This window comes from Solanum verrucosum, unplaced genomic scaffold, assembly GCF_900185275.1.
Source record: "Solanum verrucosum unplaced genomic scaffold, falcon-dt-bn FXZP01000235.1, whole genome shotgun sequence".
Lineage (NCBI taxonomy): Eukaryota > Viridiplantae > Streptophyta > Magnoliopsida > Solanales > Solanaceae > Solanum > Solanum verrucosum.
Genome location: NW_026019948.1, coordinates 6,538 through 24,813, shown reverse-complemented (window position 1 = coordinate 24,813; position 18,276 = coordinate 6,538). Strand labels below are relative to the sequence as shown.

Sequence of the window (18,276 nt, the reverse complement as noted above, 5' to 3'; positions counted from 1 at the left end):
TATTTTACCAAATCATCCTTCCTAATTAACGTATAGTATTGTGTCTAATATTTAATGCTGAAGGTAAAACATGAATTTTTTTTGTCTTTTCTTGATATGTCAAAAGTGACAACTAAAAATGAAAAAAATATTTTAGAAATAAGTGATAAATAGAAATTTTAATAATTTAGGGACCAAATATATTATTATGGCCTAAGTTTATCAATTCAATTTTAAATTTAGTGTAAAGGCCCGTTTAGATTGGTTTTAAAAAAGTAGCTTTTAAATTAAAAATAAAATATCAAACTGAAAAGACTTTTAATCAAAAAATAAAAAGTAGGAGAGACCTACTTTTGGTTTTTGATTTATTTTAAGTCATTTTAAACTTATTTTAAGTCATTCTTGACCTTGCCAAACACTTCTCAACTTATTTTAAGTCATTTTAAACTTATTTTAAATTATTTTTTATATTTGCCAAACATTCCAAAAGTCAAAAACTACCAAAAAAATTTAAGTTTGATCACCTTTTAAACCAATCCAAACACCACTTACAACTTGGTGTAATCGGTGTTTGTGGCTTAATATATTTGAACAAAACGGAACAACAATGGCAGCAACAGAGCTAAATCCTTGACTCTTGAGAGATAACTGTGAAGAGAAATGGCAACATTGACATGCTATTGCTCATCTTCTTCGCTGCCAATACCAAAACCCACCTCAAAATCTTCACTTTCCTTGCTCCATAAAACCCCAAATCCACATTTTTTTGCTAAATTTACTTCTTTCCTATCAATTTCCTCAAAGTACCAAAAGTGGACACACAAAGTTCTTCAATGCTCTAACTTCAATGCAGCCTCCTCATTTACACTTTCAGAATCAGACTTAGAAACCGAACCCGAACCCGAACCCGAACCCGAAACTGAAACTGAAACTGAAACTGAAGAAGAAGATGAAGACGAAGAGGAAGAAGAAGAAGAAGAAGAAGGAGGAGGAGATGGGGTGATGTCAATTGAAAAGCCTCCAGTGAAGAGGAAGAGGAAGAGAAGGAGGTATAGAAAGCAATACCCAGGTGAGAAAAAGGGTATTACTGAAGAAATGAGGTTTGTTGCTATGAAATTTCGTAACTCCAAAGGCAAAAAGAAGTCTGAGAGTGATGATGAAATGAAAGATGATGGGTATGAGTCGGTTTCGTCGGACGAGGATGATGAAGGTGGCGGTGGTAGGGGTGGTGGTGAGGCGACTTGGCAGCCAAGTATAGAAGGATTTCTCAAGTATCTTGTTGATAGTAAGCTTGTTTTTAGTACAATTGAACGCATTGTTGATGAGTCCAGTGATGTTTCTTGTAAGTTGTTCTACACATTCAAATTCTCTGTGATTTCTCTGTTAATTTATGTTACATTCACCAAAAAGTTTTCAACTTTCAGTTTTTCTCTTTTCTTTTTGAATTAGGGGTAGGGGTAGGGGAAATGAGGAGGGGATTACAAGGTGGGGAATAAGGAATTGAATTATCAAACTCTAACAAACAAGGTGAAAGTTTAGGTAGCCAACCAACTGAGTTTGTGCTGTTTTATTCTTTAGATTCTTATTGTTAGGAGTTCTTGGTATTTGAATCTCATTTTCATGACAGAGGAAAAAAGAAACAGTGTTATATGTAGGTGAGGGTTGAATTTAATCCATTTGTGGTAATTGGAAAAAAGAAGAAGAGGAACACTTCAAAACTTTTAGAACATGTTGCTTGTTGAATTTCAAATGATGTCAAACTGTTTGCTGTTTGTTTAATGTAGATGCCTACTTCAGAAGGACTGGATTGGAGCGAACAGAATGTATATTGAAAGACCTAGAATGGTTTGGCCAACAGGGTCATGAAATTCCTGAACCGAGCATTCCTGGAGTCACTTACGCCAATTATCTGGAGGAACTGGCAGAAAAAACTCCTCGTTTATTTCTCAGTCACTTCTACAACATATATTTCTCACACATAGCAGGAGGTCAAGTCATAGCCAAAAAGGTACAACTTCCTTCTGTGTTTGTCATTATCCTCTGAACGTTTTGTGGAGTTTTTATTTGTCAGAGTATTAAATTAAACGTGTCTTTCTTCAAATGTTATCTTTGTGAAGCTCCCAGTGAAAGATTATTATATATTGGATGGAAGCGCTCTATGGTAGACTCATTTGTGAGCTGAAAATATTTGGCCACTGGGATTTGCGAGCTTTATTTAGTGTCATATCATGTTGCTTTGTGTTGAGATTCTTTACATAATATATGTTTCTATTGATACGTAGAAAATGAAGACCTTGCTCAGAAAATTATGATTGAAACAATCAAACAAACAATATATGAGCTAAGAAAATTTGGGAAGGAGCACAACTCCATGCATCCTTTTTCCATCATTAGATTCCTAGAGTTTTAATTGATTGAATTCCAGCTTGAGCCTGAACTTTTCTTCATAAAAACCATTTCTTTTGAAAAACACATGGTATCTTGACATGTTTGAAGATTACTCAGGGATATATACGCCTTATTGAATGAACAAGACTATTTCTTCTCTTTCGGGAGGGGTGAAGTGATTTGTTACTGTTGGTAAGTTAAGCTTTAGTAACTGTTATGTGGCTCTAATTTTTTATCTTGTCTAAATAGTTCTGAAGCTCAAATAGTACTAGTATAAGACTTAGGTAGGACTCTATAAATATAAGGATGCAAATTAAAGGGAAAAGGGCCTGATATACCCCTCAACTTTGTCATTTAGAGCTGATATACCCCTCCTAAATAGCATCTGATTTTGATTAAGTTTTCTAGATTTTGTATTTCATACTTGGTCAAAATATATGCAATAGAATCTTTGTTGTATTGTGATTTTTCTAGTTCAAATTTAGGTGAATTTCTTATTTTGTGTACCATCTCGAATCTTTGGTTTCTCACATGACTTATCCAAAATATAATAGTAATAATATTAAAGAAAGATACGGAACTTTGGCTTGTTCTATAAATTTTCATTTTAATAAGTTTTGGCTTGTTATATAGTACTGATTGACCACTTCCCATGGAAGATAAAGTTATCCAGGAAGAAATGCTTGGAATTGAAGGGGTTGGTACTTTACATTACCATTTTGTCAATTCATGTCGTCATATAGTGCTCTGAGCCTCTGACTTCCAATATGCAAGTTTACTCCTTTAATGCAGTATTTACATGTTTGGTTATCTATATATACTGTAATAATGTTATTAGGCCTTTGAGAGACTCTTAGAGGAAAAAGAGTTGGAATTCTACAAGTGGGAGGGGGATGAAGAAAAGTTGTTGCGGGATGTGCGTGATAGTTTTAACATGCTGGCAAAGGTAAATGTCTAATATTTTTGCATCGTGGACTTTGTTTCAATGCTTCAAAAGCACCACTAACTCTATCAATTGCATCTTTTTTTGCAGCATTGGTCTAGAGATGACAAGAATAAGTCTCTGAGAGAAGTAACCAAGGCATTCCGGTTTATGGGTCAGATTGTTCGGCTAATCATCCTGTAAAAGCCATTCCAATCCAAAGGCCAAACTTGGTTTCTCAATGGTGAGACCACGTCAAACCTAAACTAACTGGGTTTTTTTATACGATGTGTATTTCATTCCACATGTCATGTCATGTGAATCTGTTCTATCAATATTGATTGTTGTGCCTAGAAAGTAACTTAGTACTCATTATTTCCTCATCTTGTTCAGTTCTACTGGGCTTTATGTTTTGGTTTGATTATCTAGTAATAGTACTTGTACACTCTTATTATCTTCTCTTGGGCAATGAACTTGTTATTTATGCAAATCATTCTCTCTTGTTGGAGTCGATTTTGGTCATTTTTAACTCTCATCACTGTACTTACTATTACCAAATTAGAAGGAGCAGTGATTTCATTGAGGGCTACAGAATGCCCTTTAAAGGAATGTAGCTCACTTTGAATTTGTGATGCAATTCCCTCCTGCTACTCAGTCTCATGCACTGTAAAATGGTTTGGCCTGTTAATCATTGTCCATGTCTTTATTGCTTCTGGAAAGCTTGGCTGATACTATGATTCCATTTATCAACTCAATCTGTTCCTAATGGGCATTTCCTTTCATGGCAAGGCAGCTGGCTCACCAGTGTCGTGGTCGCGAACAACTTGTGCATATTTTGCACTAAACAGGATACATCAACAACTACGAGGATTGTCATCAGTCACATTTATCAATCTGCAGATGAGTGAGTATGGCTGCATCTAGAGGCATGTGGCTTTACTCTTTCCTTTCCCTTGTCTTCTGGTTTTAACTTGCAGAGGCCTCGGGAACATTCTAAACTTAAAGGAGAGATGTACTTCACTAGAATCTCTTTATTTTCCTTTAGAAGAGGTCCCTATAGGAGTTCAGTGGAATGAATTTATGGTATATGTATTATTGAAAAAGCTGTGCAGAATCCAGCCATGGAAACATTTCACTGCATAAACAGAAGAGCAGCAAGAGTTGATGCATGTGTTTGAAGAAGGTGGAAATCAAGTTCCAAGACATAAGCATGTTAGAGCCATTTATTTGACAACTGCAATCTTTTTGGTATTTGATATGGAGGAAGAGTAATGATAATTGTGTTTTTTGTTCCAAATGTCTCAAGTTGCTTGTCACATTTCACTTTGATACTTGATACCATTAGTAATATAGAAGAGTTGATTTTCAAATCTAAACACTATAGCACCCTCATTTTGAAAATATATTATTCAAGCTGCACCTAAGGGTGTGACCTAGTACTCAATGAAGTGAGTTGAGAACCATGATGTCTTAGATTCACCAGCCACAAGATACTAGTAATATCTCATAATGTGAAATTACAAGACAATAGACAAATTTGCCTAAAAGAGAATAGTGGTACAATTAAAAGAAAAGTATAATGACTAACAAGGATTTTTCTCTTTTCTTAACTAAACTATGACCCAAATGGATCTTTGATTTGCCCTTCGCAATCCTGTTGCCATCCCAGAAAACTTCTTGTATATCAACTACTATCTAAGTACTTTAAACCTAAAACATTTGTACAGGATGACACTAGATGAGTTAGTAATCAAACACCTCATTGGTTAAGTTACCCGTTCGATAGTTCTGAATCAGGTTTTTCTTTCTGTTCAATGACAAAATGATCAATTATTCGCACAGTATTTACAGGGTCCTGTTGAGAGACCTTAGCTCTCCATTTGCTAGGGAACTTCTGGAGATAACTTGGTTCTTGTGGCTGTTTCGACTCCCCATCCCAATTTGGATCCAATTTCCACTCTTTCGGAACCTGCAAAAGCATACATTTAAGTGTAAATAGCTCATATAAAAGTAGTATTCTTACAGAAAGCTTCAAAAATCAATCAACAAACTCCGCCTCAATCCCAACAAGCTGGGATCGGCTATGAAGATTCTTTCAGCAGTGACAGTGAGTTCGTGTTCCTTTTTGTTATATTTATTGGGATTAATAAAGATATCTCACCTTATCGACTGCAAGGGTAAAAACTTCAAGATCGCCTTTGGTATTGATATGGAACCGTGTAAATGACTTGTAATTTGCAATGCGGAGTGATGAAAATGCTTCATCGAAATGTATGTGAAGCCAATTGATGGAAATGTACAGGTAGCTTCCAAGTATCAAAGAAACCACCGGAGTTGATAAGACCCAAAAATAAAGGAAGACTGATGCATAATATATGACAGCACCCCCTCGGGAGAGAGAATCAATCCCATTTTTGCAAATATTACTCCTGGTAACGGCCATTACCTGAAATTTGTGTGCATGAGATTAGAGGAAGACAGAAATATCACAGAGCAACTGAATCGTCATGAAGCAACATCCCCTATCATAGGATTTCTTACCTCAGGAACGTCAAAACCGGACATGAGATACTTGATACATGCTGGATAAAGGCCAAATGTCCATTGTTCTATACGTTCCCTAAGGCCAGTTGGATCGGGAAAATGCTCACTCTCCACAGACTGGTACCATTGATATAAAGTGTGATAACCTGGATTACAAAGTTACGTTGTTCAACAAAAAGCAATAGGATTCAAAGAAACAGGAAATCAGGGCTGAGTTCAGTAATTCCATTTAACTAGTTGCCCAGAGAAGCTATCTATCAATCAGAATTAAAAGGTATACTATCATTCTGAAGTCAAAAAAATAAATTATTTGCTTGCACGTTGTACTATAAATGCGTTGTATCCAATAGATGGGACATGCCAGTGAGAGGGCATTTCTAGCAGGTTCTAATTAGTTCCATGCATTAGCTGAGAACTTTTAAGCACTCTGCTGTCACATATGTGCAAATCCATGTGATAATGAGCTTATATTAAGAATCAGAACGGCGAGAATGGACTGGACTAAAGAGGAGACAAATCAACTGAATCACACATTGAAGACAATAAACAAAACCTCACCTGAAGTTGCAAGTAATTTATGCCGAATACATATTTCAACACCTAATTCCATCAAGAGCATGAGAATCAAGGCAGCAGCCAAGTGTGCGGACACATGAAGAATCCCAATTAGTAGTCTCTTTTTCCAAGACACCGTAGAAGGTACAAAGACTATTGCAATTGTTAAAAGTAATATAGCACCAGCTGCTGATACATATGAGCATCCCAGCATATACATAAACAAATCCCACACTGTGCCAAAGAAGGTTCCCAAGCGACCCGAGAAGGTGTCATCCTTTAAAATGTGATCTAGCTGACACTAGAAGCAGATGGGAAATGATTAGTCATTCTTGCCCAGCAGCAATACATCTTAGGTTCATTAGAAAAGTGAAATACTATATACTGCTCAAAAAAACATCAAATTAACATACTACAGCCTAAGGAGGCATGAGGCAGCGAGGGAACTGATGCTTACAACAAATCTAAAAGAACAGATCAAAAATCTAAAATACAAATTACCTGTGGAAACATAGAAAAGACCAACATGAAATATATCATGCCACCAATAACATCAAATTGCCAGTTTTTCTTCCTAAATTTCAATATATTGCCCAATGCAATCTGCAAATGTTAATAAGCATGTAAGCACCTGAATAATATATCTGACCAGAAATTTGTTTTTTTGGTAGGTATCTGATTGAAAACCTTCAAAAAGGAAATTTTAAACTCCTTACCCTGCTTGAATCTTCAAAAGTTGGGTAAGCAGCTTTGGTCTCGTATGATGTTCCATATACTTCTTTGAAATTCTTAAAGACATGTGTAGGGTGCAAAAAAGCACCTCCACAACCATTGACAAGTAAATGCTGGACATAAACAGGCTTATTTGATGGAACATATGAATGCCGCATATAGTGATGCACATCTCCAGCAATCCGTAGTCTACACCTTTCTTTCAAATGGTCGCGTATCAAGTAGGTAACATTCTTTCCAGTCAGATTGTCAAAGTACCAATCAAGAAGCCAGTTAGGCTCATGCGTCATAATGATCACAGAATCATTTTTCCCGACCTGAACAGAGCATCAATTAAGCAAGGCCTAAAACCTTCAGTAAACAAATCCTTTGCATATTTAAGAAAACTCACATAATCCCCTCTCTTTTCTCTTCATAAATAGAAAGAGAAATAAGGCATGAAAGAACCAATAAGGAGCTTAGGTAACATTTCGAAACTATATAAAAGCCTACACAAAGGAATGATATAGGCATTGGATCCCTTAATCAACTACATCTAGAATTCCCACACACCAGCTGTAAACCAACTCTGCGGGCTTCAAAAACTGGGAGTCACTAATTGTGCTATAAGCTTGATAATCTTCATTTCATATCGAAAATCAGTAGCTTGAAGAAAAAGACATGATAGATACATGAATCTGGAACTAAGGAGCACTAACACTTTAGTCAAGGTCTTGTTCACTGTTAAGATCTTTTAATTGACTGCTACCATTCACACACTAGCAAAATAAATTTCAAGTCTTATCAGCAAGAAAAAACTTAATGGAATTATAATCCATAAGAAATGTATGCGGAACTCAGAACCAATAATGAGAAACCTTCATCTTGAAATGACAGATTACAAGCATTCCCACATTTTTCTCATGGAGAAGTTGAAAATTTGGGGGGAGAGGAGGGTTAACTTCTTTTTCCTTTATATTTGTTTGATAAAAAGTTTAAGTGAAACAAGGCAATTCTAGATCTTCTCATCATAAGAGAACAAATGAATAAGAACAACTGATACACATACCATGATTTTGAAGTCCGACTAGAGAAAAAGTATCTCGATTAAACCATACCACGGACTTCAATACTTTCAACAACTAATATTGCTTCAGTATTTGGCTTTAGCCCAGCGGTGAACTAAACCTCTTTCAGGACACCATTTCCTCAACACAAACAAACTGCGGTTTCATTTATATTTATTAAGATGCAGATGTCTGAATCTGAATAAATATCTAATTACTAAGATGTTGCCACTAAATCTGAATGTTGAATAATAAAAAAACTAACAAATGTAGACGTATTTTTAAAAATAACAGTTGAATAATATATCATGAGAATATTAGAGAAAACCTTAGTTGACGTGGTGTTGTAAAATCTGTTTGTATCATGAAGCATGTTCTAAAAGCTAGCAGTGATGGCAGCTGGAGGTTGTGTGGGTGCGGGCCAAAGTGATGATTGTGCGGTGATGACTGGTAGTATAGCTGGACGTGGTTTTTATTCGTGATATGCGGCGAAAGCTGGTGGTGGGAGTTGTTAATGGTGATGGCTGATGGTATAGGTGGTTAATGGTGGGGATGGTCGTAAAGTTGGTTAAGGTAGTAGAGATGGACGGTCGTGATAGTGAATGGTGGTGGAGGAAGTTGGTTGTGGTGGCTAGGGGTGAAGGTAGCTAATGGTCTCTCTTAACAATATTAGATTATTCCTATCAATTGAGAACACTATTGGGAAAAGTTTGCAGAAGTCTGGACCAGTATCATGCTCAGTTGTACACGTGTAATAGATCACCATCAGTCATTACTAATCCTACTAACGTGACAATTATTTTTTACCATAAATAATAAAGATTATAGTTTCTTTATTAGGAACTTCAGAAACAATTAACACCAATCTGCATAAAACATCCACCTTTTTTAATTAATAACAGTATATTTGAACTGGGACAATGTTCCAATATTCAACAATATAGATGTAACAGAAAGCAACATGACGACTATGCTCATAGCAGAGAGGACATACCTTATCTCTCACTAATTCTGAGAAGAACTTGAATTGGTATACGTCAATATCACAATGGAGAGCAAGATCAAGACCAAATACCCACCACCTATTGGGGAGCTGAAGCGCAAAATAGCTTTTCTTTTGAGGCATAAACCAACCACCCAACCAGCTCTTGTGACAAATGTACCTCATATACGTCTGAAGCCCATCAAACCAGTCTGCAATTCACGAATGGACTTCGATTATTATAAAAAAAAAAAATCAAGCCATACTACTTTACTGAAACTAAAGGAAATAAGAAGAAGTTCACGAGGTACAAGCTAAGAAGCTATACTGACCATGGTTTCCAGGGATGACAAAACACTGAGGTCCATCATACTGCCTAAGTTCATCCACTTCAGGAGGCAATTCAGGCTTACTTACAGCAATATGCTCTTCCTTATACCACATAGGAGGCTGAAGAGCATACTCAAAGGGACGAAAAAAGCGCTTCTCATATGTAAATGATGATGGATTAGGATATCTATGCAACACGAGAAAATATAAATAATTATTAGTTTAACAAATTCAACAGCATACTGTCGTGCTGTTGTTAGTTCTAAATGAAGTGAAAAGGCAGAACAGTTTTCCTTTAAATGAATAAAGAGGCAAAACATATAGAGTTCTCTGGCACAAAAAGAAAGAAAGAAAAGTATATGTATCAGCACCACAGATGGCTTGCTTCATATTACACCCAAAACTGAGTGGATTGGACATTTATGCATATAAATGCTGAAGAAATGAAATTGCTTCCGCACTGATTTCCTAGATATAATGGCCAGTACTAGAGTATCTACATTGAAGACGCCCGTCCAATTTTCAGTGTAATTAATTGGACTATCTTAATTTTTGAGACATAAGATGAGTCTATCAGAATATCTCAGGATAATGCAAAGACAAACTACTAGTATACAGAGAACGAGGATCTTACGCAAGGTCACCCCAATAAGAAGCATGTCTCCACGTGGCAGAGTACGCATTGAACCATTGACTTGGAGCCGGAGTGAAGGTTGAGCAAGAAGCCGAGCCACAGTGTATGAAGAATTTCCACCATCTCCTGTATCAGCCATGAAGTCAAACCACAGACCATCCTTCCCACTAAACTGATCATACAAAAGATCCTCCTGCTTAGCCCCATCTTCAACCCTGCTCATAGCCGCCTAACCATCGGAGAATTTTAGGACAATATAAGGTCAACCCAGTCCATTATAAGCACACGAATAAATTAGCCAGATTAATTCAATTCATGAAATAACTAATCTACTTATCAAGCATGTTGTCTTTTATCATCAAAAATACAAATCCATTATACACTTGTCATTTCATTAACATGTGCAGAGTTTTTATCAAAAGGAGGAACATTTTGAGCCTTGACCCTTCTAAAATCTTTACAAAAATAAAGATTGCAGCATCTCATAAGTTGTTGCAATAGGAACTTCACTCTAGCTGAATATACATTGAAGGAATTTAGAACATCATATATGTTACCTGCATCATTCGCATATCAAAGCGTCCAACAAACAAAGTTACAGAGACCAGTAAGTCAAACATTGTCTTGAACAAATCAGCAGATGTCCTGCAACTCCAGTAACCAGTGTTCTATTATGAAGATTGATAAAGCTTTTTTCACTACAGAATACTGGCCCCACAGATAAAAGGGGAGACGTAAGAGTTACAACGAAAGAACATACCCTGAATACCAAGGAACCATATCCAAGAACTCAGGTTTCGTTTGCTTTTTCTTCAATTTCTCGAACTCTTTGAGTGACAAAGGACGTGAAAGAGCCCATCTGTTAATCATTATAGTGTGAACTGTTAGCAGACAAGAAACTCTAGCAGAATGGTGCTTACAATTTACGCCAAGCAGGTAAAATCAGAATAATGTCAGGTAATAAAACTACGCTCATAATTTACTCAAGGGAAAGCTTTCTAATTTTGAATAGGCTGTTGTGCCAAATTGAACCAACCAGGTACCATTTAAAGCACAGTCAGAATAGCAACCAGAATATGGGTGACTTGCTTTTCTATAATGACACTATAATACATTTGCCATCACAAGCAAAGCATAGAAGCTCTTCATCTTCAATGATATTCCCGTAAAGACAAATAAGGGGCAAGCAACTAATGCCATGGTGATGGCAAACTTAACCCCTTGATCCATTCTGGAATCTTCAGGGTCTCAGGTAAGTAATGAAGTCGAACAGATTTCCTAATATCGTACAATCCAGGAAGAGGCGGTGCGCAGACGCCCCAGTGAGGAGGTGCGAGGGGCTGGTGGTAGAGGGTACGCGGAGGGGTAGAGGTAGGCCTAGGAAGTATTGGGGAGAGGTGATTAGACAGGACTTGGATCAGCTTCACATCACCGAGGACATGACTCTAGATAGGAAGGAGTGGAGGTCGCGTATTAAGGTTGAAGGTTAGTAGGGTTAGCGTGTTGTCTTTCCTTGCGAGGGTATGGGTTGGCAGTGTTTGTAGTAGTCCTAGCCTGGCACTTGTAGTTCTTGTCTGTGATCCTATAGTCATATGTTGTTTACTGCGCTTCGCCTCTCACAGTATTTTCTGGATGTTATTGTCTCCGTTGTTGATTATGCACTATTTTTCTTATTGGATGTTATGTTTTATATAATGTTTCCTCTTCTCTTACTTGGTTTGGATGTACTTGAGCCGAGGGTCCACCGGAAACAGCCTCTCTACCTCCACGAGGTAGTGGTAAGGTCTGCGTACACTTTACCCTCCCCAGACCCCACTTTGTGGGATTTCACTGGGTATGTTGTTGTTGTTGTTGTACAATCCAGGAAGAATTCTTTTTTTTGTTTGTTTAATATGTTAATCTAAGAAATTGTTCACTCAAAAGTTCTCGCACAGAGACCACATTTTTCACAATTGGACCCTGTACAGCAAACATCATAATGATGTCTAAAGATCTGCATCTTTAGCAGCAGTTTCGCAGGCAAAGACACCACCAAAAAAGGACTTTATTATGTGAACAAATATTCAAGCTGCTCACCCTGATGACCTTTCCACAACGTAATTTGCAATGTAGAGGCCTATAAAAGTGGCCCACAATGAATATAGCGGAGAAATTTCATTTGACGATTGTGCACATGACCCATTGCAAGTCAACTGAAAGGTCAAAATTCAGAAAGAAAAAAGAGGCAACAGCAACATAAGATCCTCCATTATATCAAGTTGGAAATATGAGAAACGCAAACTGTGAGAAACAATACCTCTCCATAGATGACCCACTTGGACAAAAAGGGGTAATCACTGGCTGACCCAACTGGAGCAAACCAAGATTTGCAGACTTGGTCTTTCAACTTAGTCATGCCTACGAGTTTTGTAAGCCAAGTGTTCCGCTCTTCCTTGTTCCACCATGAAAACCAACCAGAATTCCTCCGACCAAATGTCTTTTCCCTTACTACAGCAAGGTTGCCACAGTGACTATAAAACACACAGCAGGCTATGCTTAATACCTAAAGAGATGATGAAGAAATAAGTCACAAAGACCCCAACTACTTTATATCATCTTACACAGTGTTCCAAAAACTTACAGCACAATTTTGCACAATTGTCAGGATCTCAGGCCTCTTTCCCGCCACGCGAGCAACAAGGCCAAGTTACCAAAGCCCAAGAAAAATAACGTGGAAAACGAGAAGAAACAAAATGGATGAGACAAATAAGGTCAGAAACAAAGATAGGTTCATCCTAAGATCTACTCCCATAGATAGAAAACTGGGAAGATGATATAGAGCAGCCAAAAGTAACCAGGATATATACCTGCAAAAACACAATCCTCTCATTACCAGTTTCATCAATATATTTAACTAAAAGGATTAGTTATTACGCCAGATATAGAAAGAACATACTTACCAACGACTAAAATTTGAGTAACTTGGTTTGATTGTCTTCCCTATAAATGGAGATGAAAAGAAGTAAAAGAATCCAAGCAGACAGGCATACATTGACCACCACTTGATATTGCTATCTAACTTCTGAATAAGTGTATGCATGTTATCTGATGATATAAAAAATAAGCATCCAACAAACACTGCAATGACCAAATGCCGCGAATGTTCATGTGGATAAGGATAAGAATGAGTTAAGATCGTCCTAACTGTCTCCATTTTTAGAGTATCAAGCAGACCACTGGACTGCTTATCAGACCCCATTCAGCAAGCAGTATTAGATTCCCACCACTTTGCTGGATAAAAGTTCTTCCCAATGAATAATTCTAATTCACATGAACCAACTGCATAGAAGAGAAAATACAGTACATCATTTTGTCCCCAATAATCATGATGCAAAATGTATCCAAACCCCAATTCATAATCAACTTGACACTGAAAACCATGTCAAAAGTACAATCTTTGCAGGTGCACAATCTTCTAACAGAACCAAATTTAACAACTCAGATTGAAAACTACTCAGCAAAGTACTCCCTCCGTTTCAATTTATTTGTTAGCTTTTGACTTGATATGGAATTTAAGAAAATAAAAAATACTTTTGAATCTTGTACGATATATATAAAATGTACGAAAATGCTATTTAATCTTGTAATCTTAAACCTGTCACGTGGTAAGTTGAAACTAAAGTGTTGCCAAAAACAGAAAAGAGACATTTTTATTTAAACAAACTAAAAAGAAACATAACACAAAACAAATTGAATCGGAGGAGTATTACTTTTGAAATAGTCTCATATGCACTTTGGAGGATCCAACACACAGAGTATGAACAACATAGGCAGCCACTAATAAAGATTCAAAATTTAGCAAAAAGGGACAATAATTCAATGAGAAACTGATCAATTCCTATATTCAACACCAAATCTAGGGGATGCTGAAAGAAAAAAACAAATCTTTAAACCAAAAACTGAAACATAATGAATCAATCAAACAACAAATCACCAAAACTGTCAACAACAACTTCATTATTATCTTCAAGAACTATAAAAACAAGAAAAAACTTATTACCTGATTGATGAATAGAGCAAAAAGCGAGTATTTGGGTCTGTTTTATATTTAAGGAACAGACATCAGCATATTTAAGAAACCATTTTTCTTTAAGGAATCAAAGCATATTCCTTAATGAAGAAACCAAAAAAACAAAAACCCCACAACCCCTGTCTCTCAAAGGTCCGGTCTTTAACACTTTTTTAGGTATAGAGACAGAAGCCAAAATGGAAAATTTTCTTGGGAACTGTAAATTTTTAACCACTGTCGTGTGTATGTGATGTGACCAAAAAAAACAAAAAGATTGGTTTGTGATTGGCAACTTGTGATCGATTTTTTTTTTTTTTTCTTTTTTTGAGGTTTTTTTTTTTCAGAGTTGTGTTTTTTCAGATTTTGTTGGATTTTCGCGCGCCACGTAGCTTAATGCACGGTTCAAGAACTAGTTGATATAAGACACGTGGTCCCTTGCTGTATTTTGTTGACTCCCTTTAATACTTCCTCGGTTCATCTTTATTTGTTCATGTTTAACTTGACACGTATTTTATTAATAAAAAATAATAAAAAGGAGTTTTTGAACGGATGGAATGAATGAGCGAAAGATGTCATTATGGAATGAGAAATAGCCCTCGTTGGCAAACAGGACTTGGCTCAGCTTCACATTACCGAGGACATGACTCTAGATAGGAAGGAGTGGAGGTCGCGTATTAAGGTTGAAGGTTAGTAGGGTTAGCGTGTTGTCTTTCCTTACGAGGGTTTGGGTTGGTAGCGTTTGTAGTAGCCCTAGCCTGGCACTTGTAGTTCTTGTATGTGATCCTATAGCCATATGTTGTTTACTGCGTTTCACCTCTTACAGTATTTTCGTGATGTTATTGTCTCCGTTGTTGATTATGCACTATTTTCTTATTGGATGTTATGTTTTATATATTGTTTCCTCTTCTTTTACTTGGTTTGGATGTACTTGAGCCGAGGGTCCTCCGGAAACAGCCTCTCTACCTCCACGAGGTAGTGGTAAGGTCTGCGTACACTTTACCCTCCCCAGACCCCACTTTGTGGAATTTCACTGGGTATATTGTTGTTGTATTTTTATTCACAAACATTTGTTAGGAAAATATAGCATGGTTAACTAGTAGTTACTATGTATCTCAATGTGTTTAATTGTCATTTTATTCGATAAAATTAGGAATGTCTAGTTCAATAAGATCGCCACGTGATTAAAAGTATATGTAATAGCAAATAGAGAATTTTAGTACATTAGTTGGTTGACTAGCTAAACTTTCACCTTATTGGTGACGGTTCGATTCGCCATATTATAATTCCCTCCCACATTTTCCCTTCCTCACTCATTTTTTTTTTTTTAAATGTAATAGCAAATGAGTCGATTCAATTTACTTTGTTTAATACCAAGCAATTGAAATATTATTTTTAAATTTTGAAAAACACGTAAATGTACTATGTCACCTTCATTTATGTTCAATGATTAAAAACTAAAATGATCCAAAAATAAGTTGTAATATAAAATGCTTTGCAAGAAAAATAATTTTGTTCATTCAAACTCAACATATACTAATCAATATGGGTTATAGTGAGTCGGTTTGGATCTTTCTATTCTTAACCAACTAGATGTCTCAACTCTCAAGACTTGAGTGATCAACTCATGAGGGTGAAAAAAAATTATGTTGAAAGCATCATTTTTAGAAATCAATATGTACATAAATTTAAATTTAATCAAACTTCAAACACGAGAAGAAGAAAAAATATACTTTCCGTGTTATACTTTAAAATTTTGAATCTTAGCCAAATTCTAATTAATATAAATAAGCTCCTTTGACTTAAATCTACTAACGTTTGTTAGTCAACGTGAACATATATATTGCATTTAAATGCTAGTAATGTATATGCTATTAATGCGGTTGACATATGTAGGCATATAAATTCTACATATATGTCTAGCTACTTGGACGTACCAACAATAATAAACCTAAAGTAGCCATGCATTAAATATAATAGCTTGCTTAATTAATACATATACCATAGTAAGGAAGATTTTTGCAAATTGGATATGAGTTGACATTACTTTTGAAAGTCAAAGTTCATAAGTAGGGCTCGATAGCCCCTCTCTTTTTTCACCTGAAGTGTGATATTTGAATTGATCGTCGATTAATTTAAATTTCTACTACGAAAAATTTATTTAAGGAATAAGCTTTATACTCATGACTCGAATCTAATACCTCTGTTAAGGATGAAGGAATCTCAATCCTACCACAACCCTATTATAGGTCGAAATTGGTTAAACGATTTTGAAAAACAGAAAGAAAACATTAAAAGAAATCCTTATTCATTTATTTGCTAAGTTTAATCATCTAGTATACACTAAATAATAAATATGTTTGGTGGCAAATAAACTACGTAGTGTTTATTATAAAGCATTCCGTGTAACCTACACGCTGCATCTAATTAAATACTTTTAATGACAAATTATTATTGGCTACAATATATGGAAATAATTCATGATTTCTTCAATCTACATGCATATAAGTTTATACATGATATGAACTTTGCTTTTTTTTCATAAGGGTTAAAATCACTTATTTGTTTTTCGTTAAAAAGATAAGAGTAATTTTAAAAGATAATTTTAAGTTAACGTGTTAGGCTGTTAGCAATGCAACTATAACTTGGTTGGAATTAGTTTCGATATAAAAATATGAAAATTTCAAATAGGAGACATTTTTTCAACAATGATCCCATTTTTTCGCATTTGGTATTTGGTGAAATAACTGACTCTAAATTTTTGAAATTTAAATTATATTAATTTAATCTTCCTATTTTATAAAAGTGAAAATTTTATAATTGACATATTTAGGACTAATAATTATAAGTTATGACATTATTCTTTATCTTTCAAGTTATAACAATAAACAATTACAGGTTATAATATTTCACTAAATTAAAAAAATGATTTAAAATAATAGTAAAAACCAATTAGTTTGAAAAATAAACGGATATTTTTGGTAGTAAATAATTTGAAAAAATTAATGATAATTAATAGGAGACATAAAAATTGGAGAGTCATAAATATTGGAGAGTCCTAACAAAAAAGAATATTTGTTTTTCTTGTTTAGCTCAAAACAGTTATTGATATTTTCTCTCACTTATTTAATTTCATTCAAACAGATTTTTTTATTTTTTTTTACCGTTTCTCTCTTCTCAATATTCTGTGTTGTAGTCAGTATTAATAAAGCATGGTGGTAGATGGGATTCTTTAGGTTAGTGTTCTTTATGTATTGGCATATATAAATAATATGTAAATGTTTTCTATTTAGTTTAAATGCTATGAAATTGTGAATGAAAGTTTCTTGATCGATTACCAATAAAACGTAAAATAAAATATGGAACAGTGATACTGGAAAAAATCAAAAAAAAAATTGTGTATAATAATTTTAGTTATCGCGTTTTTTTTTATGTAGATTGTTAGATTTTGGTATGAACATTGAATTTGTTCATTCTTGTTTGAATCATTTTTCATTTTTTGGTACGTTACTGATTTTAAAAAATACATAAAATTTGTTTGAAATTGCTATACTAGTTATACCATACATGTATGACAATTGATAATATTTTTGAGTACAATTCTGATATGATTGAACTTTTTTTTTGCATTTTATTTGGAATGAATTTTGGGCATGATAATGAAATTAATTTTGTAAATGACAATTAATATTTAAAAATGATTTTTTTTTGTATTATATTTGCATGATTCTGGAATGAATAATTGATGACTTTTGGCATGAAATAGGTATGAAATGTGTGCATAAAAATTGTTGTCGGGATTCTGGTATGATTGAACTTTTTTTTTTTGGCATTCTATTTAGAATGGATTTAGGCATAATAATGGAATGAATTTGGTATACTGTTTATTTAGTAAATGACAATTAACAGTTAGAAATAATCTTATTTTGGTATTATAGCGGCATGATTCTGATATGAATAAGTGATGACTTTTGGCATGTATGTATGAAAAATTGTACATAAAAATTGTATGAAATTTGTATACTGATATAACATATGTATTTTTACTTTGTATCCTCTAATACCGACTGTTTTATTTAAAAAGATAAGTAAAAGGAAAAATGACTTGATTTTCGAAAA

At 34.9% G+C, this 18,276-nt stretch overlaps 1 protein-coding gene and 1 pseudogene across 2 annotated transcripts; one reads left to right on the top strand and one right to left on the bottom strand.

Annotated features, from left to right (window-relative positions):
- The first annotated feature begins 556 nt into the window (after positions 1–556).
- On the top strand, positions 557–4,576 carry LOC125813570 (probable inactive heme oxygenase 2, chloroplastic). Of its 2 annotated transcripts, none has more exons than XM_049493046.1 (5): positions 557–1,321; positions 1,764–1,987; positions 3,206–3,313; positions 3,401–3,533; positions 4,079–4,576. In XM_049493046.1, exons 1-4 carry the CDS (start codon positions 640–642, stop codon positions 3,491–3,493), a joined length of 1,107 nt encoding a protein of 368 aa, XP_049349003.1. In that variant the 5' UTR covers positions 557–639; the 3' UTR covers positions 3,494–3,533; positions 4,079–4,576. The 2 variants fall into 2 exon arrangements, with proteins under 2 accessions (XP_049349003.1, XP_049349002.1); XM_049493045.1 differs by having other exon boundaries at positions 4,083–4,443.
- A 377-nt stretch (positions 4,577–4,953) lies between these two features.
- On the bottom strand, positions 4,954–13,464 carry LOC125813586 (uncharacterized; annotated as a pseudogene).
- Between the last annotated feature and the right edge of the window lie 4,812 nt (positions 13,465–18,276).